Source organism: Zeus faber (assembly GCF_960531495.2).
Source record: "Zeus faber genome assembly, chromosome: 20".
Lineage (NCBI taxonomy): Eukaryota > Metazoa > Chordata > Actinopteri > Zeiformes > Zeidae > Zeus > Zeus faber.
Genome location: NC_137207.1, coordinates 17,282,283 through 17,307,906, shown reverse-complemented (window position 1 = coordinate 17,307,906; position 25,624 = coordinate 17,282,283). Strand labels below are relative to the sequence as shown.

The 25,624-nt window shown below is 47.2% G+C and overlaps 1 protein-coding gene across 4 annotated transcripts; it reads right to left on the bottom strand.

Annotated features, from left to right (window-relative positions):
- Positions 1-4,343: 4,343 nt before the first annotated feature.
- ldb3b (LIM domain binding 3b) lies at positions 4,344-16,685 on the bottom strand. Of its 4 annotated transcripts, none has more exons than XM_080021737.1 (10): positions 16,541-16,685; positions 15,476-15,931; positions 10,475-10,626; positions 10,243-10,318; positions 8,075-8,097; positions 6,760-6,957; positions 6,484-6,507; positions 5,330-5,499; positions 5,156-5,192; positions 4,344-4,907 (listed from the first exon to the last, which is right to left on the bottom strand). In XM_080021737.1, exons 2-10 carry the CDS (start codon positions 15,569-15,571, stop codon positions 4,811-4,813), a joined length of 873 nt encoding a protein of 290 aa, XP_079877863.1. In that variant the 5' UTR covers positions 15,572-15,931; positions 16,541-16,685; the 3' UTR covers positions 4,344-4,810. The 4 variants fall into 4 exon arrangements, with proteins under 4 accessions (XP_079877863.1, XP_079877866.1, XP_079877865.1 ...); XM_080021740.1 differs by having other exon boundaries at positions 6,760-6,939; positions 16,541-16,684; XM_080021739.1 differs by lacking the exon at positions 16,541-16,685 and adding an exon at positions 16,456-16,473.
- Between the last annotated feature and the right edge of the window lie 8,939 nt (positions 16,686-25,624).

Here is a 25,624-nt window from a genome sequence, read left to right as displayed (position 1 = left end):
ACTTAATTTGCTACCTGGTCGGTCACCTATGCTAGTGGGGGGACTATAATGAACATAATGCTAATGTGTTCCAAAAATTATCACGATATGACGAGTTTCAGATTTATAGTAAAAAAAAAAGATTGAACATATTTTAGGTTCAACATTCTAGAGATATATTCTACAGTTCATTATGGCGTGTTCCTTTAGAAGCCATCATTTCTTACTATTGACAATTTTTTATTCCTTACTGCTACTACACTGATCATCCATAACATTTAAACCACCACTAATAACCACTAATATTGTGTAGCTCTCCCTCATGCCGCCAAAACAGCTCTGACCCGTGGAGGCATGGACTCCACAAGACCTCTGAAGGTGTCCTGTGGTATCTGGCACCAAGACGTCAGCAGCAGATCCTTTAAGTCCTGGAAGTTGTGAGGTGGGGCCCCCATGGATCAGGCTTGTTGTTCCAGCACATCCCACAGATGCTCGATAGGATCGGACCCTAACCCCATCCACATGATGTAGAAGAAAACGTGATTCATCAGACCAGGCCACCTTCTTCCATTGCTCCATGGTCCAGTTCTGACGCCCATGTGGCCATTGTACAGTAGGCGTTTTCGGCGGTGGACAGGGGTCAGCATGGGCACTCTGACCAGTCTGTGGCTACACAGCCCCCTATCCGGCAAGCTGCGATAACTATTTTCAGTAATTTGTGCTACAGTAGCTCTTCTGTGGGATGGTACCAGATGGGCTAGACTTCACTCCCCACACGCATCAATGAACCTTGGGCACCCATGACCCTGTCGCCGGTTCACCGGTTGTCCTTCCTTGGACCACTTTTTGTAGGTACTAACCACTGCATACCAGGAACACCCCACAAGACCTGTCGTTTTGGAGATGCTCTGACCCAGTCATCTAACCATCACAATTTGGTCCTTGTCAAAGTGGCTCAGATCCTTACAGTTGCCCATTTTTCCTGCTTACAACACATCAATTTCAAGAACTGACTGTTCACTTGCTGCCTCATATATCCCACCCCTTGACAGGTGCCATTGAAACAAGTTGAGCAATGTTATTCACTTCACATGTCAGTGGTTATAATGTTGTGGCTCATTGGCGCAGATAATGATATACTCTCTGAAATGCGACATTCAGTTGGAATAATTTGTCTTTCGTGCCAGTAATATGTACCTTGTTTGTCCTTGTTACGAGTGGATGTAAGCTGTGAATAAATTCCAGCTTTGTGAAACTCATAACATGCCGTTTTCGTCGAAGCCGGGGCCAAAGAGGCGCTGATTTAACTCGATCGAACTCCCTCAAACTAGCGCCACCAGAGGGCAGGGTGCATCAACATGATGGATAATTGGATAATGCAGAACAGCTAGAGAGAAACACAGGCTAGCAGGAGGGAACACTGAGGACATCTGGTGGCCAAGTCAGTCACTGCAGACAAAAAGACGGGCGACGTTTCCTAATTTCTGTTCCGATGAGAATACAGTCGGTCATCATCGACTTGCTTGAAGGTTTCCATGTAGAGGCACTGTTGCATCCACCCCTGAGAATTGGGCTCACGTACCCTTCTCCACTCGGAGGCCGTGCATTGCAGTGTTGCATCACGTCCTTTAGTGGACTTTGGTTGTTTTGCTCCCGTCATTCAATCCGGTCGATTCAAGGTTGGCATAAATACTCATAATATAATGGCATGATAATAATAATGTTAAAACTATGGCTTATGAGTGTTTGAAGGTAATTCATCTGGCCACTGAACAGCCAGTGCTGAGGTTCACGGTTCACCATCAGGTAAATGCATCCTGATTCATATCTGAAAGACAAATAAATATCAAGGCACTGTCTTACGCTACAGACCTACATGCACAAACAGAGGTCAACACCCGAGGACCATGGCAGTCGGGTTAATTAATCACAATATTTTGCACGAGATAAACTGAGGAAAGAAAGGAAGTAGGACCACATCTGGGAATCCAAAACTGTCCAACACAGTCAATGGGTTCACGCCCCGAAATGCGGTTCTCCCTCACGCCGGGGCTTGAAAGTTATTCCCCCTGTCGTGCATGAGATCACGTCAGCTAATAAAAAAGGGCTGCGCCATCCTGCTGCTGCAAATATCACTGGCTTAATTTTCCCTGCAGAACTACTTCAGTTTTGAGGCATGTTCCTGCTTTCATGGCGGCTCTTTTTACGAAAAACCTTCGTTTTAAATGACTTTATGGACCTCATGATTTAGACTTCCAGTTTTTGGCAAAAAAAAAAAAGGCTTCATACATAACCTGGTTTGGCCTTTTTTTTTGTTTTTGTTTTTGTTTTGTTTTGTTTTGTTATCATTTCAAGTGCAGTTCCATTGCTTTGGACAAACCAAATAACTTTGAGGGATTTTCTATTTATAATTGACTGGTCATTGACTGGCGCCTCAACAAGATGGCAGCTTTCTCCCCCCCTGCCTCATTTTAACAACGTGAACGACACAGTTTGCTGTTTCACTGATTCATGCCAGACATCTTATATTCCCTCGCGCCTCTTAATTACAGCTCAATGCTGGCTTTAAGGCCTTTATGAGGTTTTGTTATTACTTCGTCACATTTAATTTCCCCTTTTATAGATGTTTCTATTGCTTTTTAATAGTGTATTTCAATTATATATTATTGAACTATTAGAATTATTCTATTTATAATCATAATATTTAACTTAAGATAAACAATATAGCAATATATTTAATATACAACTGCAATATTAGATTATATTCTTATATTATATTGTTATACAATGTTATTATATATTCATATTTTTCATATATGATTAACTGAAGTATATTGTGATTATTAGTTCATTTTCTGCGTAAATTACTTACATATGTTTTGAAAATGTTTCATAAATAATGTTTATTCTTTTTCATTATTAATTATGCTGTATGGAGTCAGACTGCACTCCAGTGGCCGGTGCAGATATGACACCATGACGCAGCAGCGTTATACTACACTGTAGTAAGTAGAGTATTGACGCTTCTTCAGTAGAAATAACATCACAGGAGGAGGAAAGTGAGGTACAAAATGTAATGCTAAACGGTAAAAAATAAAAAAATTCCCTTTAATTTTCTTTTACAGCCTCTTATTTCACGTCCCCTCTTCTCCGACCTCCTGCCTGGAATTGCGAATTACATTTTTGTCCACATGTGAAAGCAAAACTACATCCAATGATCAATTTGAAGGAAAACGTGGGTCGTCAAACAAAACTGCCATGAACAATATAGACAGAATTTCTGTATTATCAGCAAACTTTTATTATTTATCAACAGAAGGCTTTATTCTAGAGGCCCCTCAGGTATATTTACATGATGTTATTCTGTCATCTGCGATCTGTTATTTTATTATTCATTGTGTTATTCAGTCGAATGTATTATTACGTCCAATGTAATGGAACATGGCTACAGAACACGGTAACATTAGAGTTTACTCTGTTCGGCTTTCGTATGCTTCCTTTGGAAATGTTTCACTCGACTCCCTGTCATTTACAGTATATGACAGTGTGTATCACATACAGCTACACACACTGAAAACACATGTTTTTTTTTTATTTTTCAGCACTGGAAAAGAGGACAATTGGTTACTATTGAAAAACTTACCACTCTGCTGTAACTTCTCACTGTGCTTCAATGCGGTCCAACGGGGCAAACGTTTAAGCCATAACTATAATATATTATATCCTATTTTAACATGAGATGCCGCTGCAGCACATGAAAAAGAAAACTGTGTATTTTATCAGGTTTTTAAGGTTTTGGTAGTTTTCACTTTGCAAATCAGCGGTTTTGGCTACACTAGGGCTAACGTAAGAAAAACGACTAGAACCAGGATGCTGCGCCGCTTCCTACTGGCAACCTGCTGTAACCAACGTTACAGTACTGCGACAATTATAAAACATAGTTTGAAATGAAATGGGATATTACTGTTATGTCATGTTATGTTGTGCTATAAACCTTAAACTTAAAATGTTGGTTCCCATAGTTTACAAGTATTTAATACTTGGAAATTATGGGTCCAAAAATAGCGAACCTATCCTTTAATGTTCTTCGGGAACAGACATATTGTATTTGATGACCAAAAAAATGACCAAAGCCATGTTGTTTAGAGAAAAATTGTATTCACATTGATGTTAGAACATGTTGTTTGCTTGCACATTTTTACATACCATCGTTGTGCATGTGGGTGTCTGTGGGTGTCTATGCAGGTAATGAGTGGTCTTAGGTAACATGTGTCCTCATGTGTGTGTATGTTTCTTTCAGGAACATTCTCCGTGACACATATATGTTGCGGACGTACGGGACATAAAAAGGTACACGATTCAAATTTTTGTTTTTTTTTCGTTTACATTTGCACTTCAACACTTTTTGTACATTTCCCTTTCGTTTAGGAGACAGAAAAACACGGAACCAAGGAAAAAAAAAAAAAAGAAAAAAGGACAAAAAAAATAAATCACAAAAGCTCGTTCAGGTCTTGGCAGTAAATAGATACAGTTGGACAGGTACACGTAATACTGAGCTTATTGACATAATAACAGAAGTCACTGTCACACTAACAGTTAATATCTTGCGTTCTACAAATCTAGTCAGGCCGCCGCGCTGCCGCGCCTGCCCCGGGGAGTCTCCACTTGTTTCTCCTGCTCCTCCACCTCCTCTGCCTCCTCCTCCTCCTCCCACTCTCCCTGGCTTCTGCTCCCGTCGCCCGCTATTAAAATTTCCATCATCCACGAGTTTCTTCCCCTTTGAAATTCTCCCGTCGCTCCCTCCCTCCCCTCGTGAGGATACCCCCTCTTTTTACTCCTGGATATTGAGGATCTGTGCAGACAGTCCGTGGTGCCAGTTCTTCAGTTTGGCAAAGCGAGGTCCCTTCACCTCAGACTCAAACTTCTCTCTGATGGAGAGTGGGCGAGGGACAAGGTAGTCAAGTAGTCAGGCAGTCAAATTTCAAATTTTTCAACCAGAAATGTGGGAAATCAGATCAATGCCTTATTTTGTTTTGAAGGCGTCAAAAAACCACGGGGATCTTCAGACAGTTTACCATACCACACCGTCACTAGAGTGAATACAACCGAATATGATCCAGTTACGTAGATTGAGCTAAAACCTCCTCACCGGTATCTCCAAATCTTATGGTCTTACCTCGACCTCTGCAGGGCTTCCTCGTCTGGGTCTTGCACTGAACACAGAGAAATATACATGAGACAGTTGTGGCGAACGCCTAAGGAGACACACGCTATGGCCAATATATAAGGTGGAGATCTGGCATATTGCAACAGAATTCGAAGAAAGGCTGCATCCATTGAGGAAACTAACAGTATTCTGTGCCGGTGATGTGGGCCAGGATCCTGAAGCTCTTGGACTGCAGGTTGGCGGCACGGCGGGCCCACTCGGCCATCTCCTGGCTCCGCTCATCGGGCCTGATCACGGCCTGGTACACCGGGGACGCGCAGTCCACCACTGGGTCTTTAACCGGCAGGGCTCCACTGGAGGGTGGACGCAGGCGGTTAGGAGAGCTGGCTTTCCTGTTCCTGAGTAGAATTACGCTTGGGCGGTCATGCGTGCGTGTCTCTGCGACGGCATGCCCGTGCTCTTTATAGGTGTGTGAACAGAGGAGAGCGTCAAACCTTAGAAAGCCTCTTGGTGGAAATGACTTGTTTTTATACTTCAACCAGATCAGGGGTTCCCAACCCCTAAATCAAACCTAATTCAGTCAGGGACCCCGCAATTTAGAGATGCAATAAAAACATTTTTATCAATGTATTATTAGCGGTCGATTGCCGTTTTTGTCAGAATTTTTTGTATTTTCATGCTATATAGAGCAAGGTTTTTAGGCCCTACAATACATTATAATATATACCCATGGATTCTGTTACAATATCCACTTTAAAATCCTTAATTGGCTATTATTATTAGTAAACATATTCCTCAAATCAGCAGGCCTCCCGACCCCCTGCGATCTCCGGCGGCCCCCTATTGGGGTCTCGCACCACAGGTTGGGAATCGCCGCACGAGGGCACCTTGATTAGTGTGAGCAAAGTGAGCTAGTATCGGTGGTTGGGTGAGACCTGCAGATGGCTACTCAGAACATTCCCATGCCACAAAATCCCACCGCCTGCTCGGCGTTTTTTAAAACGTTTAATTTCACCAGCGGAGCGCCCCCTTCCTCGCTGTAAACGCTCGCACCTGGCCCGACGAGCCTCTGCAGCGTCACACGGTTTCGTCGATACGTGAACAGGATGACCGGATGCAAAGTACCAACTACAGACGCATCACCGACACATGACAACTGCCATAGGACTCTCAATATATCCTGTCAGGATCAGGAATATCAGCTGATCGGACACAAAGCTCCAGCGCAAAGGTCCTGACCAAATCACAAGGTAACACGCCGGACAACGGAGCCATATATGACACACAGAGAACCCATATATGAGGTGATTATGGGATGCAGTGTCTGCTGTACTCACGCCAAGGGGGAGCCTGCTTCCTCGCTGAGGGTCACATGATCAACCGGGAGGAAGGGATGAGGAGGGGTTGGTGGAGGACAAGCGCGGGTGTGATTGGTTGGTTGTTTGTGGATGGGATGAACAGAGGGAAGGAAGTGTGAAAGACAATGGGGAGACAAACAAATAAAAGCCCTATTCCCTTATGAAAATACAGCGGAAACCTTTTTCGCGGGGAGAGCCTGGGACTGGGTGTTGCTGAGGGAGGGAGGGAGGTTCGCGTGACCGTGGCGTGCTTACCCCTCGTGCCCTTTAGCCTGCGACTGTCCGGCGATGGCGTCCATGATGGCGTCCTGGGAGTACATGCTGATGGGCGTGTTGTACTGGGCGTGAACGATGGTGGCCTTACCCCCCGGGCCCCTCACCTCGATGGGCTTGTGGGTGGAGAGGGCCGAGTCTTTCAGAGCTATGGGGTTGAAGCTGGGGGCATACGCCACACTGTCAATGTTATGGCGGCGCAGGGAGGTAGGGTCGGAGGATGCAGGGGACGGAGGGGTAGGGTGCAAGGACAGAAGGCGAAACGGTCGCAGATATATGGGGGGGGGGGGGGTTAATATGCAGAGACAACCAGGAGAGAGGAGGACGGAGCACGGAGGAGAATCGGGGTGGAAAGCGGAAGGCGGAGAAAGACAAGAAACAGAAGAGACACTGAATGGATGGGACTGGAGGGGAGTGAGGTGTAGTACCGGGACTGACAGACAGATGGCGCCGACGAGTGGTTCTGTCGCTCAACAGTCGTTGTGATGCACCCAAAGGCCTCTGTGAGGTCTCCAGTACATCAAACTACACAGAACGCTTTATTACAGACTGTTAGAATACTATGGTCACGATTCCTTTTTTTTTTTTATGTTGAAATTGCTGGTATTATCAACACAGTAATATTCAAAGAAATCATCGTGAACGTCCGGGATGAAAACACAGACATCGGCCAAGTGTGAAAAAAAACCAAACACGCAATGAAGCAGCCGAGGAGTTCACACCAAACCCGACACACAGAGGAACCACAACAGCCGCCATGCCGGGGTCACATGACTTAAACAGCAACGTCGTGACTCAAACGCAAACAAATGCGGACGGCGCAAAATGTTTGGATTTGATCGCGTAGCGGTGCACAGCACTGCACAGCACACTCGTGAATGCCGCCGTTTATGACTCCCGCGTCACAACGCATGAACGCAGACCCATTCACTTCGGCGATGAAGGCGCCGCCGATGCAAAGGACGGCGGACGCAGCTAGGGGATGCGCCTCGACGACGCCGCGAGCAGCTGAGGCTCATTCTCATGCGAGGCGACCCATCGCGTACAGACACGCACGCACACACACACACACACACACACACACACACACACACACACACACACACGCACAAAGAGGAAGCCTCACGCCTCGGATGTCGAGACGATCAGCATCCAATGAGGCTCGTGCGTCAACGCCAGGCAGCGGAAACTCGGAAGCTCGGCCCCGTTCGCTCCCTCTCACACAAGGACATTCCACTGCCACACATCCAGGCAGAGTCCATGCGCACAAAACACGGAGCAAACGGACGGTACTGACTTTGCCGCTGTGTTTGCAATGACCTGTATAACACCACGGACACGGAGAGAGGGAGAGAGAGAGAGATAGACAGACAGAGAGAGAGAGAGGGAGAGAGAGAGAGAGAGAGACAATAGGGAGTTTGAATAAATAGGGATTGAGTCATTTGGAAAGTTGTTTGAGCGAGGGACTGCGGTAAGAAAAGGCATCCGTGTGTCATCGGGGGGGATATTTCCCGGCTTCCCAGGGGTCCTTCGGCGTGACTGACAAGAGCAGCAGCGGCTTCGGTCACATGACGGGGCGGTGACTTCACGTTCACATGTGGGGACATAAATAATCCCGCCGTCGCAAACATAGGCGCACAAAAATGCGAGAGGTTTCACGTCTCCCAAAGTCCTTTTCCGAATGGCGGCGGCCACACCTGTGCACATGGGACGCCCGTGTGCCAGGACGCATATAGAGAAGGGGGGATCTCTCCCAGGACTGGCAAGGGGGGCATCCGGGGGGGGATGTAACCAGAGTGGAACATTCCATGACCATGTACAACAGTTGCTTCCCTGTGTGTGTGTGTGTGTGTGTGTGTGGGTGTTTAGGTGTGTGTGTGTGTGTGTGTTGTGCGTACCAACAGAGCGAGGACCGCCCAGTGCCAGTGCGGTGGGGCCCGGTGGCATGATACCGCCGTCATCCCCATCAAGCTGCCTGCGGGGTCACGTTCCGGTACACGTTTCTGCTGTGTGACATCCCATAATGCTTAGGGCTCCAGAGTGGAAAGACATTAGTGGAGATTGATACGTGGACATGATCTGCCGCAGCATCCCCTGGAATACAGGGTCAACCTGAGTCAAGCTGCCCACGTCCCAGTTTAAGCCTTCATCCACCATCCCTTTGAAGAGCTCAACTCCTTTAAAAACTGTATACCTTAAAATGGCTTCAGTTCTTGAGCTGGCTTGTGGGTCTATCAGACACGTGGATTTGAAAAGTGTCAAAAGTGTAAAGTGTTTGTAAAGGCCAGCAAATACAGCGCAGAGGGTCACAGAATGTGGCCTTCAATGAAAGTACTTCTACTTATCTCCACTCCCGCTCTTCGGATGAACCCGCAGACCGAAATGTCACCGGTTTCCCTGTACCATGGAGACAGGCCAGGTGTATTTGTGTGTGTACCATCCCGAAATAGCACGCCCAGTGGGTGCACGTGAAGAGCAGTGTATCCTGGGATAATGACGGAAAGCTCTGAGTATTTATTTATCTTTTACCATCGCATTCCACCTCGTGCCCTTTTGCTTATCGTAGGTGAGGTGCAAATTTCAAAGTGCACAGTGATCAGCATTAGTTCAACTTGTGTTAGTTTGTGCTCCGTCTGCTTGGTGGTGTTGGCGATTGTCCGTAAATGAGTTAAGACTGTTCCTCCACACGCTCTGAATCCCTTCGGTTACATACCCCAGGAAAGACTGATCGCTGGCAGCGGCTGACCCCTCTTCCAACTTGCTCTGCATCAAGGCCATCTCCCTGAGCGTCTGGGCAGAGTAAAGCCCGATGGGGGAATTGTATTGCCCCCGCTGGCCGGGCGGAGACATTGCGGCTGGCGTCAGGGAGGCAGGGGGCTTGGCTGTGGTGGTGGTGAGGCGGGTCGGAGAGGCCACAGAGAGCGGCTGTATTTGAATAGTTTGAAAGGGATTGCTAATGGGGAACTCTTTGGCCAGGTGTGTTCCACTGCACAACGGCTGCTCCATTGCAGCCTCAGCTTCCTCCTTCACTTCCTCTTGTACCTCCTCCTTGTCAGGTCATGGAGACAGATAGATAGATAGATAGATAGAGGCTCATAGTTGTCTTGTTTGCTTCCATTGGTCGGTGTTTCTGATCCTCTAGCTGCCAAGTTTCCTCTAGTTGCACTTTTCGACCACTATTCACTAGAGGGCAGCATGGCACAGCCCATGCTTTTCATTGCGTTAAGAAGATATTCTTACCAATATTAGAAAACATCAGGCACTCACAACAACACACAAAAACATACATAACATAAAAAACAAAACAAAACATAGGTTTTAAGTGTGCCTGGACACAATCAATTTGATGTGTTCATTCATAGTTTTGTATCCCTTCATTTTTGCCCATCAGATATTTGCTGAGGTCTGTGTATTGGTGTCCATGAGTATTATACCATGCATTATTGCGCCACTGTGTGTTTTTACCTTCTGGTGGGGGATGACAGGCATGGGTGAGTCCATTCTGGGGGTCGCTGTGGGAAGTGGTGCGGGACGTCTTGATCTGAGGAACAAACGAAAAATAAGTCTTTGTTGTTCACTAGGGTTTTGTGCATTCTTTGTACGCCATATAAGAATATTTTTTGAGTGAGTCTTCTTTAATCTGCTAAGGGTGTGTGGCTGTTTGTTTGCACGGCAAGTAAGGTGGAGGCTGTTGTACTTCTGCATGGTGAGAGGCAGTTTGGTGGTGGCCAACTTGATCTTGTTCTGGGCCTCCAGGTGCGTCATCCCATCGGTGCTTAAGCCATCGATGGCTGAGATGATGTCCCCCTGTGACAGGCTACCGCCCGCCGCCTTGCTGCCCGGGGTTATCTACGGGAGGGGGAAGGGGTCAGAAAGGCTGCTTTTAAACAACAGACACTAACTCAGGATCAGGATTACACAGGAGACACGAGCGCTGGCGAACATGCACCAAAAGTGCTCATATATGAATCTGCGGAAAACGTCATGTCGACCGTTTCTCTACCGGCCTTATCTGCCATAGCCATCGCTACCGCGGATAAGGGCGGTGGCTCGTCGGAGATGCAAATGTGCAAGGCAAGTGTCCATGACACTGTTGACCTGTTCACATGCACATAGACACACAAAGGCTCTCCGCTACTATTTCTTAAACACGCCCTCTGACTTCACCATTCCGGACCCAGTTTGCAGCGAGTAGTGAAAAGAGATCTGAAATTAAAAAAAGTGCTTTTGTTCGGTGTTCTGTTTAGAATAGGTTTGTGACTGATAGCGGAGACGCCAGAGCTCAGCTGATGCGTGACTTCCTCCGCCCTGATAGCCTGTGGAGCAGCTCCACCGGTCCAGGCCACCGCTTCGACGCTGCCCGTTCAGTCCGTCACATAAACAAACCGAGTGGAATCAGGCTTGCGCGCAGAGGGAACAGCTGATTGCATCTCTGCCTTGAGCGGCGCAGCTGAGCAGCGCTGTGCTGTGCTTCTTCCCTCACTCCGGGGCTAACCGGGCTAATAGGTGTGTGCACAGGACTCCAGCAACACTGACAAAGTGCGGTGTTTGAGAGCGCTTCCATCGCCACCCCCTCATTCTGACCCCGATTAGATGGCCCACATATAATATAAAGCCTCTTGTTCTCATGGAAAGAGAAAATTGGTGCCGCATTTAGCGACGGAGCAGCGTGGCAGGGGTCGTCGGGGTGGAATGGGACCCGGGGTGTTACATAGACTATCGCAGGAATCCAGGAGCGGAGACCTGGGCTGACTGGCGACAGGGGTAGGGTCAGAGACCAGAGCTCACACCGTCAACACTGGCTCAGGGGATAAGCTTTCTGATTCAGCCGGATTTGGGCCTCATATCAGTTGAGTGACTAAATCGCGTGCAAATAAATAATCCAAGTCGTCATTCTTTCGTCATGGAAAGATGAGCGTGTTTGTTATTGCAGCACTTATTGGTCACGCTCGTCTGTGAGCAACGGCCTTTTAAATGGAACCTGGTGGAATGATCTTTTAGGGGGATCGTTTTATGGAACTTGGAAACTGCCCTGTAGTAGATTTTCATTGTCAAATAATTATTTATTCTTGACTCACGCCCCGAGTGAAAAGAGGTTGAGTCGTTTGATGAATTTTAAAAAAGTGGCAAAAAAGCAACAAGTGAACGCAAATAATCGGAAATACCACATGACAACAAAGGCTCTTGAGGGCATGTGCTGGGCTTGAAACAAACACACACACACACACACACACACACACACACACACACACACACACACACACACACACATACTGACACACCATCATAGGTGGAAGCAGAGGAGGTTTGGACAAACTATGCAGAGAGAGGGAAAAGAGCTTTGGGGAGTCCAGTGGCAGCCAGCGCTGCTGGGCTCAGGCCATCGATTGGGGTGGGGGCTTGACTTACAGGCGACTCATTACAAGAGATAAAAATAGATACAGTGGCGAGGTTGATGCCTGCTGCTTCACTGCTGTTTGACCCCTTTACCCCCCCGATCCGGACCGCCCCTTCCCTCCCCGACACCCCCACCCCCCTTCCCCTCCCACAGGCACCTGCCGCTGCCGTTCACGCAAGACTTCCCTCAAGCCCTGTCTTCATTCTGCTCCGGGTCTCTCACTGTCTCTCTCTCTCTCTCTCTCTTACTCATTCTCCCCCATGGACCGTCAGCGAACCACCCCCGATGTTATTATCCTGTAAATCAGTCCATCCTGGGCCTCATTTGGCTCCTCACACCCATTGTTTCGATCGAAACGTTTCCCAATTGCGTCCATCATCCCAGTCATTATCGAGTGTGTGTGGCTGGAGTCCAGTGTTTATATTTTATATGGTACATCTATGCTGTGTGACCTTTTGTGATTGTGTCTATTGATGTATCCCGTATGTACGTGTACAGACATTGGGTAAGCAAAATAAGGATAAGGTCAGATGCTCTCACGGAAATTATAGACTTGCGCTATTGTGCACATAACATGTGAATATGCACAATATAAACATAAAATCAAGCCTACGAGACTGTTAGAAAATTCACCACCTTCTGGAATCAACAAAATGCCAAATTTGAACAGCTTTTCCTTCCTACCTTTTAATACAAAAATGACCAAATATATATTTTCTGGGAATATCCACATGCATTTAACAAAATTAGTAAACGGAAAGGTTGACCTTTGTGAAGTCCTGTTATTTTCTATTATACAAAAAAACGAAAACGCATCCGCTACAATACAACAGGCCACGTCATTAATCTTTTGTTGTTGCCCTCAATTGACGGTTTGCAAAAATATTAATTAAAATGAAGTGCCGCCTCCCTTAATAAGCGTATTAATCGACCAAATAACATCCAGACGCTCGGGATAGTGCCTGTCAGTATTACCAACACCTTTCAACCATTTTTCTCATATTGTGCTGTACTATCTCTATTCTTTTCAGCTTTGCCTCAGAGGAAACACTGCATAGCGCCAGGTTGAGATTGGTGGTTCGCACACTTTTGCAAACAGTGAATTTTGAGACTGAAGAAGCTTTCTTAGGAATGTTTCCCGCGTTCCCGTTGATATTTGACATCCTGCCGTGTTGGTGATGTCCACCTTGTGAAAGGAAACAGGAGATATCAAGGAGATTTCTGGAAAAATCAATTCTGTACGGCAACTTCAGCGAGTATCGGTCAACTTCCGCCCACATGCTGCTCAACACCGGAGCTTGTGAGATCTAAAGAATTCACTGTCTCGCCTCTTCTCCTTTCCCCCGTTCTTTAATTAGTTCCTGGAAAAAACTCAACCGAAATCCTAAACCTGGGGGTTTCTGTAATGTCAGCCGGGAGTTGTTACGTCAAGCCAAAGTGTTATATGAGACCGGCTGGAGCCTGTGGTGACCAGAGCAACGTACATCCAGCCATGCGAAGTGGGGAGATGTGGATCGTGGAGAATCATGGAGACATGGAGGAGGATCATGGAGACATGGAGGATCATGGAGACATGGAGGATCATGGAGACTTGGAGGATCATGGAGACTTGGAGGATCATGGAGACGTGGGAGATCATGGAGACATGGAGGATCATGGAGACCTGGAGGATCATGGGGACTTGGAGGAGGATCATGGGGACTTGGAGGAGGATCATGGAGACATGGAGGATCACGGAGACGTGGAGGATCACGGAGACGTGAAGGATCATGGAGACGTGGTGGGGGATCTATCTGCTGCTCAGAAAAGCCCCAGATCACAATGCGATAAACAAATATTTAGAGCCCTGAATCAATAAGATAGCGCTAGAAGTGTACAGACACACACACACACACACACACACACACACACACACGCGCGTTTGGACAAACAAGCACCCGTGAAATGTCGTTCTAGACTCATGAGACACGAAGGGCGATAGAGTCAGCACAGGGAGAGTGCAGCAGTACATTATATTTCTCTGTCTTCCTTTTGGGCCTCATGTATCTATCCATCCCATCTATCCAATCGATCCGACCAGCCAATAATCTAGTCTTCCATCCATTCATTAATCGATCTATCTGTCCATTAATCCATCCGTGCATTAGTAGACACGTTTATTAATCCATCCATTCATCCTTCCTCGACAAGTGAGGCAGAGAAAAAGGGAAACGGTCAAAAAGTGACCACGACAACAAAGGTGAATAAAGTTTACTTTAAAAGTAACACACACTCGCTTATGGCCCCCCAACACCCCCCCCCCATCCACCTAACCTCTCCTGCCATTTTTAGGAAATGCTGTAAATACATTGGCATGGCTCACTCAAGCCAGAGAAGAGATAGGGAGCAACAGAGCGAAAGAGGGAGGGGGGAGAGAAAAGAGAGGGAGAGAGAGAGAGCGAGCGACAGATAAATCAATAGAAAGAGAGAGAGAGAGAGAGAGAGAGAGAGAGATAATTGACAGAGAGTCGAGGGGAGAAAATGTACAAAGCGGCGAAAGACCGTGCGTCACACTGTTTGAGAGGCAAAAACAAAGTAAAAAAGAAGCAGGAGACTCCAACGCCTTTTACGACTTTTGCAACCACCTATTTCATTTTGAAATATAGATTTGATCGCATTGTTTTTGATTTGTTTCAATTCCTGAGCCCCTAACACGCATCAGGTAAACACGTCCGGAGCAGCGCCCCCCAGTGGGCTCCGGCGTAACGCTAATCGCTTGTCGCTTCGGTTCGCATCGCGAAATGACATAGATCGGATTTCTCCAAATGTGAAATTTGACTCGGGTAAATAAACACGGGACGCGGGCGAGAAAATATTCCGGCCGACAGCTTTTCCGCACCTGCTTTCGTCCAGAATTCTCCCCCCGGGATAACTGGTGCGCACGTCCACCGTCATCAGGTTTTACAACATTACATAACCATCGCCCCTCCAACATAGAACATTCATGCACACACACACACACACACACATGCACATGCACACATGCCCCGAATACTTTGATAATATTAATTTAACGGCAACAGGTGATGATATTTAACTTTTTCTATCCTGGCCGTGGTGTAAAACTGTGACTTTGGTTTGTCTTTGTCTGTTATTTAGTCTTGTAGTGTGAACACCCCTTGGTGATTGCCATTAAGTCATACCTTTTTCACAATGGAGGTTCGCTGGCAAGAGTGTGTGTGTGTGTCTGTGTGTGTCTGTGTGTGTGTGTGTGTGTGTGTGTGTGTGTGTGTTTCTTGTTTCTCCATATTGTGCTCTTACCCTGGAGATGGTGAGGGGCATGTTGAAGTCCTTCCCTCCTTGTAGTCTGAAGCCCCAGGGCGCCGGGCCGTTCAGAGTCACCGTGTACGTAGCCATGGTCCGCGAAACAAACACCTGTAGATGTCAACGCTCCTCCTGCACTTTGCTGCTGCTGCTGTGGTGGTTTCTCTGTCCCCTGGTCTTCTCTCTCTCTCTCTCTCTCTCTCTCTCTCTCTCTCTCTCTGTCTCTCTCTCTCTCTCTCTCTCTCTCTCTTCTCTCTCTCTCCCCCCGTCTCCCTGGGTGTGGGTTTGATGGTGGTGTTCACCGCTTCGTCAATCCGTGGACTCGTCTACCGTCGCCTTCCCCGGCCGTTCCCCTCTCTCAGGACAAACACCCGCGGGCAGGGGTGTGAGGCTGTGTGTGTGTGTGTGAGCGAGTGTGTGTGGTGGTGGGGAGGGTCAGGTGCTGCTGAACCCCTGTAAAACACACAAACATGCACACACACACATACACATCCACACACACCCATCCAACCACACACACACACACACACACACACACACACAAGCACACACACACACACACGCACACACACACACACACACACACACACACACACACACACACACACGCACACGCACACATACACATGCACACACACACACACACACACACACACACATTTGCACAGGCACACAGAGGGAAATGAACACATAATACAGTATAAGACAACAAAAATACACAGACAATTGCATGTACACAAATAGAGAAACAGATAACAGATACAAGCAGGAAAAAAAAAAAGGTGGATAGACAGACAGACAGGCAGGTGGATATATGGACAGATGAACATACAGGCAGAAAGACAGATAGAGAGGCAGGCAGATGGACGCCCAAGCTGAGAAGTCAGCAAAGCGTCAGAGTGGTCGGTCTGCAACCGCAGGAGCCCCAAGAGCCTCAAACGTGTGGGCTCGAACAAGCCTGCCCAATTAATTCTTACCCAATTAAAAGAAAACTTCCAGACAGAAAGTCAACAAAAAACAAGTAACAGAACTAAAAGAGGGACAGAATAAGTGTTTTCTTGCCTGCGGAGGGCGATGGACACGCGTCCTAAGAATAGCTGAGGCAAGCGGCGACTGAGGCGGCGCGGGGGCCCTTATAAGGCCTGCAACACGAAGCCCCAGAATGCCTCACTGCCGATTCACGCCGCCAATATAGACCCCTCTTACAGCCACACATTCTCTCTCTCTCTCTCTCTCTCTCTCTCTCTCTCTGTCACTCACTCACTGTCATTCTCACGCTGCCTCTCTCTGTGCTGTCAGTTGGTGCTGCCAGCCCGCTACCTGGGGCCGGTCTCTGGACGTTTACGTCATCCAGAATTCCTTGGTTGCATTATCATTAGCCGCCGTTGGCTTCCGATACTGTATCTCCCTCTTTCTACTCTTTCCACCTTCCCCTGCACTCCTCACAGTATCTCATTATCTCTCGATGCCGCGCTCAACCTGCCAAAGCGCCTGGGAAGCAAGCAACAAATTGTTGACCGCTGATTTCCTGGAAACACCCCTTCGCGCTGTCGGAGGCGGCGACGGTGTGTACTGTACCATGTGCTTGTTGTCCACCATGGCTGCATGCTCACGTGTGCGCTCATGTTCATGTGCCCCCATTTGGCATCTGCGTGATGCGTTTCCCTGAGTGCATAATGGATACGTGGACCTGCAGAAGTGAGAGATGCATCTCGAACGCCCCCCCGGTCCTCCGTCTCACATCCTGCCACTCATCTGACTTCTGGGCAGCATTCAATCTGCCTCCGCCAATCTTTTTCCAGGATTCCCCGTCATCAGTTCACTGTAGAATGCGTTTTTAATTACAGTGTGTTATGGGAGCCTCCATACTGCTCCACTCTATAGGGAATTGATGGAGGAATCCCAGGCTTTGGTAAATATCTTAACTATTGAAAATAAAGAGCGAAAGACAGCGAGAGAGAGAGGGATGGGGTTCCATGCTTATAAACGGTCTAAGTGGTTGTTGAATCTCTCTTGTCTTTCCCTCTTCCCCACACAGTACCCAACAACCCAAACGAACACAATCACCATCGCTGGTGCATGAGATGCAGTACCACCACACGCCTCGAGAGGGGACCGAGGCGTCACAGGGAAGCTTATCCAGATCATGGAAGATCACCATAAGGTATTATTTCCCGTCTGATTTTAATTCTTAATACCATGTTAACGTCTTATATCTGGATGTCCCGGAAGTTATCTGCTTTGGAGGCTGAATTTCACCTACGGCAGCAGAAAGGATGACTGGCTGGACGATTTACGGCATGGGGAAACGAACCGATCCCCTGTGATCCGCTGTTCCAGGGCCTATTCCTCCATAAAGTAGGTGGACGCAGGCTTACTTCAGGAATGGGTATGAGGCCGGTGCCCGGCAGCAGAGATTAGATAGTGTGTGGGTCCTAGCTGAGCAAAAGGGGACACACAGACCCTGGGACACGCCATATGGCAGTCAGCAACACTTTTATTTAGAAAAATAAATAAAAACAACACACAAATATAGCATATTTTTTACATCCAAAATAAAAATCTACATGAGACCAAACCATCAGGAACATAATATCATGTCTTGTATTTGATGTTGTTTTCTGTTGCTTTGTGTATATCATATACTGTAGGTGATTTTCTGGCCAAAACATTTTCTTAAAACATCTTTGTTGTATGCAAATTTGTACATTCATCTACGAATAGTGCACGACACATTGTCCTGGTGCGAATCGGTTTGTCGATAATTTTAGCAACTTAGGAAAATAAACTTAACATATATGTATTTATTAATCTTTTTCAAAAGAATGATTCATACAATCATAATCGATAACGCAGTAATCTTCACAAATCATTTCAAATCCGAAAGCAGCTTGTAGAATGAACGTTGGTTTTGAGGTTCATGCAAGTGTGCGCGCGTGTTCTTGGTGCTGAACTCTCCCCGTCTCCACGTACTGTAAAAATATTCAATGTTCAATCAATCTACCACCTGTGTGCCTGAGGAAGTATCACAACGTAGGATTCCAAGTTCAGCAACAGCATGCACGGGCGACACAAGCCTTCTTATCAACTCACTCAACCCACTTGACGGTGCCCTTTGGACTAATCACATGAACTTGTGATGCTGCAACACACACACACACACACACACACACACACACACACACACACACACACACACACACACACACACACACACACACGCGTGCACACACAGCACACAATGGGATATTAGGTCACAGGGGTGGCATGGTGTTGTGGCCTTGCCAGACCAGTCGCACATGGAAAAGTCATTGATAATGAGCAAGAGGGAGAAACAGTGTGTGTGTGTGTGTGTGTGTGTGTGTGTTTGTGTGTGTGTGTGTGTGTGTGTGTGTGTGCGTGCTTGCGTGCGTGCTTGTGTGCGTGGGCGTGGGTGTGTGGACGCGCGCGTGTGCGTGCGTGTGCAAAACTCACCACACTTATTTCACTAATACTGTAATCCATGTCAAACAATGTAAAATATTATGGGACAACGTGGCGCGAGAACACATGAAGCGGCGGAGTTAAAACTTTTCACATTGAATGTTTTGTTCTAAGGCTCATTTGCCCACGTGCGGCCCTGACTGTCACACTGGAAAATCTAAGATGCGTGCGCGCGCGCACACACACACACGCACGCGCGCGCACACACACACACACACGCACGCGCGTGCCACACACACGCACGCACGCACACGCACGCACGCACGCACGCGCGCACGCACACACACACAGTTCGCAATCACACGCCCTCGCTTGGTTTGTGCACGTTAATGCACGGCAGAGGGGTGTCCAGCCGGGCAATCTCAAGCGGCTCGCTGGCGTTGGAGCCACAAGAGGTTTTGGTGACTTTGAGGCTGGGGCCCTGGTTGCCACAGAATCCGGGCTGATTATGCAGCAGCACCGGGCTGGATTTGGACGTGGCGATGACGGCGGACGTCTCCCCGCAGGTAATGCTCAACCCCGAGCCCTCTCTGACGTTATCCTCCTTAGAGAGAGAGACAGAGAGAGAGAGAGAGCAAACACAAATGAGGCACGATGGAGTATCATTACATAGGGCTCCGCTTTTCCCTTTATTCTCAGATTGTCAGAGATTTTAGTATTGGCGGGCACGTGTCTCAGAATGTCTGAGAGAGGGTGATGGCATTAAAGTCAGAACTTTGGAGAAAGGAAAGCGTTTTAAAGAGAAGTGGAAGGGGTCCACACGGTGTTCCATCAGCGCCCATCAGCTGGCGGACGGACCGTCAAGCGTCAATAATGTTCTCCACTTAACCTGCCAGACGGAGCGCACAGTGCAGAGCTGGTCAAAGCCATTGATCGGTGGCCACGTGGTTGATGGGACGGTGGCCAAATCGCCCGGCCGGCGGGGGAGAGGAGATCGATGGGCGCTGACTTGAGTAGATCAGAGGTTTTACAGTAACGCAGCGGGTGGAGCGAGAGTGGCGTTACAGTAGTCTGCTCCATGCTGGGATTGGGTTTTATATCATCGAGTTGGAGTGATCTGCATCATTAACGACTGACTTATCAACATTAAGTCAGTCATGGGTGAAAACATTCCAATCGTGTTATTAAACAAACTAGAGCTCAAAGAGCGGCATTAGTGTATGCTGTAATACTGTGTGGCGTGGGGATCGTGTGGTTTGAGCAGCCACACCTGACCTGGATGTAGGTAATTGGGATCAGAGTGGCTGCATGCCCGTTGCTCGTTGGTTGGTCTAACGGGCAACAGGTAAAACCCCCATACCCACACACACTCAGGCGAGGAGCCCTGTCATGACACATCTCCATCTAGTCCTGGGCTTATTCCAGCTAGCCCTCTTTCTACAATAAACTGGTGTCTACAACCCTGTCTTCTGTGTCCCTGTGCCTGAGGTCCCTGAAAATGCCTCTTGGGTGGCGGGTGGTAGGTAAAACCGCCGCATACTGGTACTTGTATTTAAAGGAATCAACAAAAACCAAGATGACACCCGGCAATTGGGATTAACAGAACCCGAGCTAGAGGCTTAAAATAATCTATTACTTCACCATACGTTTACTTTATATTAAACATACAAACATATGAATGAGTTATTTATTTTATTTTGGCCATAAAGATGTGGGTGGGGGTCTATTTGAATGCAAATAACTACTTTTCTAATTATTTAAATGAGCACATAGTAAGGTAAGGGTTAGCGTTAGGGTTTGTAACTCTATGGCTCATCCAACCACATCAGACCACATTTCTTAACTTTCCATCGGTAGAGAAAGCAGAATTTGCAATTATAGACACAGCATCACTGTTAAGGCTAAGGTTGACCTTAAAACTTGTTTCAAGGTTGAAAATGCCTTAAGAATTCATGAGCAGGGTGCGATTAGTTTTCATCTCTGCATAATTTTCATGACTTGTGCTTGTGCACATACTGTATCTTCAAAGGCTGGATTGATGATGATTGCAGAGAATAAATACTACAAGCCAGAGTGCTGCAGAGGACAGTAATGAACAGTAACTGTCCAATTATTGCAGAGAAAAGAGAATGTATTGTTAGAGCAATGGATGAGTGACCTTTTAAACAGCCTCAGTCTCAGCACTGTCAATTAGGGATGGATTAAATTGACGATTCAACAAGGCGGAGATTTTATTTGTGTGTCCCACCTACAACATCTCTACCCCGGTTTCAATATTTAAACACATATGATACTCGCTTTAACCCTCAGGGACCAACCTGGTCTCACGCTTTTTCTTCTTGGAGTAACGGCGGATATATGTACAGTAATAAAAGGAAATTAAGTAAACAAAGTAAAAAAATATAAATTGTTCTGGAATCCACAATTGGCACCCCACTGCCATGGCGGGGTTGGATGTGTTTTAACTTTGGTTAACATATGTAAAATGTTCAAACGTTTATAAATATTTGCGAAAATATTGCACAATCTTTGCTCCTGTAGAAGCCACAAGTCCGTATGATATCATCCTTGTTTTAAGCAAAACATGTTTTATTCAGGATGTCATGGAGACTACACTACCGATGATCCTTAGTGTAACAGCAACGTCTCTGATTGGTGGAGCTAGATTTTACCATGGAAATCTTTACCGAACTGGCTGATGTGTACACAGGCACGCAAACTTGGACATTTAAATCCAGTTAAATTGTATCTATGAATGAAATTCATACTGAGGGTATGACCCTATATTCCTATTCTCACCCAACTTAGAATTTAATACACCATTCAATAGAGAAAAAGTGAAACCAGTGCACTTTTATTTTATGGTAGAACGAAATTAAAACCCATGCATTTTAAATTTAAATACATCCATGCGCTGGCCCTCCGAGTTCTTCAATTCGGTGAAAGAACTCCCTCCTTCCCCATGCCCCCCTTCTTCTAAATGAATGAATTGAATTTGAATTGGTGAAAATGAATTGGTTTAAATTTTGTTATTTGCAGCACGAAAAAAGCTGGACAATTGGACACGATTCAATAGATTCATTTTTGTGGCTATGATCACCAAAAAGCCTGAGGTTGTAGGGCCCCACGGGTCCCAAACCTTTTATTATTGACTGCTGGTGACATAGTTTATTATCTAATAAATATTTTTATTCACACATATATTTGGGTATTTATAAATACCAAATTAATGCCTTTTGTACATCTAAATTAGTTAAATAATAAATAAATAATACATTCAAATCATATATACATTGATTGGAATAAGGTTTTCCTTTTTTTGTTGTTTTTGTTGTCAATTATTTAAGGATCATTCGAACTAACCTTTGATTACATTAATACATTTTCCATGCATTATTTATTTAATATTTAAAGATGATTTAAGGCCCCCCATGCGAGCGTTCTATTCTGGGTAGTGGTCTAGTTTTGCTGTGGCTGGATCTGTTGTCGACCCACCTTTTGCTGTTTCCATGTTACCGTCGCCCCAAAGAATTTATATACAAACAGAACTGCCCGAGTAAATGGTTCTCACAGGATTGTGACAGTACTGGTAACCATGCTACTGGAAAGAACTGAAGGACGTTTTCCATCAAATTGGCAATTGCCCATTAAAATAGTCCAAAAATTTATTGCAGAAGATGGAAGGAAAAGGAAAGTTATGGATGCTCACAGGAGTTGACATGGCATATTCAAATTTCAGGTGTTTTTTTTCTTTCTTTTGATTGGTTTATTTAAATAGCCTTTCTCTATGAATCAGTCGCGCTTCATTCTGAAACGCGCAATGCAGATTACATCAGAAGGGGAGTGATGAGCTCGAGGGTCAAATCATGCTGTAAAGCAGGAGATGATCAGCTCTTACGTTAGCAGGAAGCTTGAACGGCTCCAGGTTGAAGCCGTGCATGGAAATGTCTGTGTTATCCGCCACAGTCTGGAAAATGAACAAAGAAGCTAAGGGTTACTTCCAATATTTAGAACCATAAAATGTATTAGTAGTTACTGTGGGGATTCATATCTCCCTGAGGACTTCCTCAGACTTGAACATGACACTTCCTGAAGGAATATTTCAATAAAACCATAAAAATAATTCCCTGAAAATCGTTCACCTTTTATAAATATTCTACAATTGATATTTCACAAACATGAAGACACATTCCATTTTGGTTGGCCTTGTTTCTTCTTATTGTCCGTAGGGTCAGACTTACATTTGTTTTGTATTGGTTTGCATGAAAACGCTTTTAAGTGGCAGGATATACATATATTTATAGTGGAGTATTTGCTTTGAAATATAATGAAAGTAATTGGACATCATGAAAAAGAGACCAGGAGATCAGTCAGAGAAGGCAATCTTATCCAGCAGGGAATCGGAAGGAATCAGGAAGAGAATCAGGGTCCAGGGAAACAGGCAGAGAATCAGCGTCCAGGGAAACAGGCAGAGGATCAGGGCCCAGGGAATCAGGGTCTAGGGAAACGGGTAGAAAATCAGGGTCCAGGGAAACAGGCAGAGAATCAGAGTCCAGGGAATCAGGCAGAGAATCAGGGTCCAGGGAAACAGGCAGAGAATCAGGGTCCAGGGGAACAGGTAGAGAATCAGGGTAGAGGGAATCAGGGTCCAGGTAGAGAATCAGGGTACAGGGAATCAGGGTCCAGGGAAACAGGCAGAGTTTGGTTTGGACAGAAGGTTCAAGAAACAGGTTGTCGATTTGATGCAGTAGTGTTGACAGAGTGAATACAATGATCTGACAAGGACTGCGTGAACGGGGAAAAGGTTCTATACAGGTGGAGTGACGAGGAAGGTGAAGACAGCTGGCTTGATTGCTGAATGTGGTCAGGTGTGCAGTGGCAGAAATGCAGAACCACAGTGACAGACAGAGGGCGTTAGAGAGAGAAATGGCACAAGGAACAGAATAAAGTTAAAATAAAACAGGGCAAAACCATGACAGTACCCCCCCCAAGGGACGGCTCCCAGACCTCCCTACAGGCTGAATAAGCCGAGGAAACAAAAAGAGGGGTCAAACCGAACAGAATGGGTGGAGGGTTTCTGGAGGTGGGCTTCAGGGACAAAACACTTCCCTCAGGCGGATGGCCTGGGAGCTGGAACCCTGCCAGAGCAAACAGGGAAGGTAGGAATCCTTCCAGCGGGCGACCAGGTGGCAGATAAAGTGAGCTGAACTGGTTGGGAGGTCCACCCGACCTTGGGGCAGAGGAGCGGCGCTGCTCAACCACGAAGACAGGGCCACTCTGAAGGGCCGCCGAGACGCTGGGAGACGGCCGAGAAGGCCGACCGCTGGAGGTCTGGCCGGACGTTGGCTGAGAAAGCTGACTAGGCTACCGTCCAAGAAACTGGTGTATCCAGTGAAACAGGTGACCGCTGCATCTGGCACTGCCTCTTAGCCTTGAAGCTAGGTGGCTGCTGCTGTGCCTGGGGCTGGGGAATGCCATGATGCTGTTTGGTGCATCGGACAAACAGGCATAGACTGTCAGCAAGGGGGACCAACAGCTCGAGACCAGCAACGGACTGAGCCTCAGAAGTGGCAGCCAACATCTCTGGAACAGGAATGGACTGTGTCTTGGCAGGTGTGGCCGACAGCTCGGGAACAGGAACGGACTGTGCCTGGGCAGGGGCGTCCGACGCTCAGGAAGAGGAACCACCGAGCCTCAGCAGGCTTGGCCAACGGCTTGGGAACAGCAACGGGCTGAGCCTCGGCAGGGGCGGCTGAGGGCTCAGGAACAGGAGCGGGCCGAGCTTCGGCTAGGGAGACTGGAAAACAACAGGCAAGAGGTGAGGTTCTTGGAGGGGGTTGGTGGCAGCTGGTGGTAGATCCACCTCTTCAGCTGGTTGGTGGAAACCCCAGAGAGCGGAGAACAGCAGCTGTTGCATGAGTGTAGTAGGTGTGGCCACCTCCGTCAAGAGTGACTGCATGATGGCCACGAGCTGCTGCTGGACCGTTTCCTGCCCGCTGGTGGAGGCCCCCTGGGCTTCAACGGGGCTGGGTAGTGGAGTCTTGGGGGCACTGGACACTGGAGACTGGGCCTTAAGGCTAGAGTTGAGACCACGCTTCCTCCAGGAGGACCTTCTCTGAGGGCCCCCGGAGAAAATAATGAGGTGTGACTCCCAGAAAGCGGACTGCTGGGGATCCTCAGGGGCAGGAACAGGACAGGTGAGTGCCAGGCTGGCCAGCTTAGGACTGGTAGCTAGGTAAAGGCTGAGCAGGCCGGGGTGCCTGAAGGGAATATTCAGGCCGGGTAAAATGCTGATGACTAGCAGGCCTAATGGTAGCAGACTGGTGTCTAGTGGGCCAGCAGGTGAATTTTCTGACTGGTGATGAATAGCTGAAAACGCTGGGTCCGCTGGGTTCATGGCTGGTCAAATCGTTCTGTCACGATTCTCTCACGAGTGCTGTTTGGTGAACCCAAATTGAGGGCACAACAGAGGCTCCGAAGTAGGTGCAAAGGATCAAGGGTTTATTGCAAAAAACAGGCAGGGGTCCAAACCAGGTGATCAGTCAGAGAAGGAAAACTTATCCGGCAGAGAACAGGCAGAGAGGCAGAGACCAGGGAAACAGGCAGAGGTTCAGGCGGAAGGCACAGGTAGAGATAGATGTTATGTGTGACACCAAACCTCTGATGCGCGTATCAAACTCGGCAAGTTATTCCAATTGAACAACTGTTTCGGAGCTTGCTTTG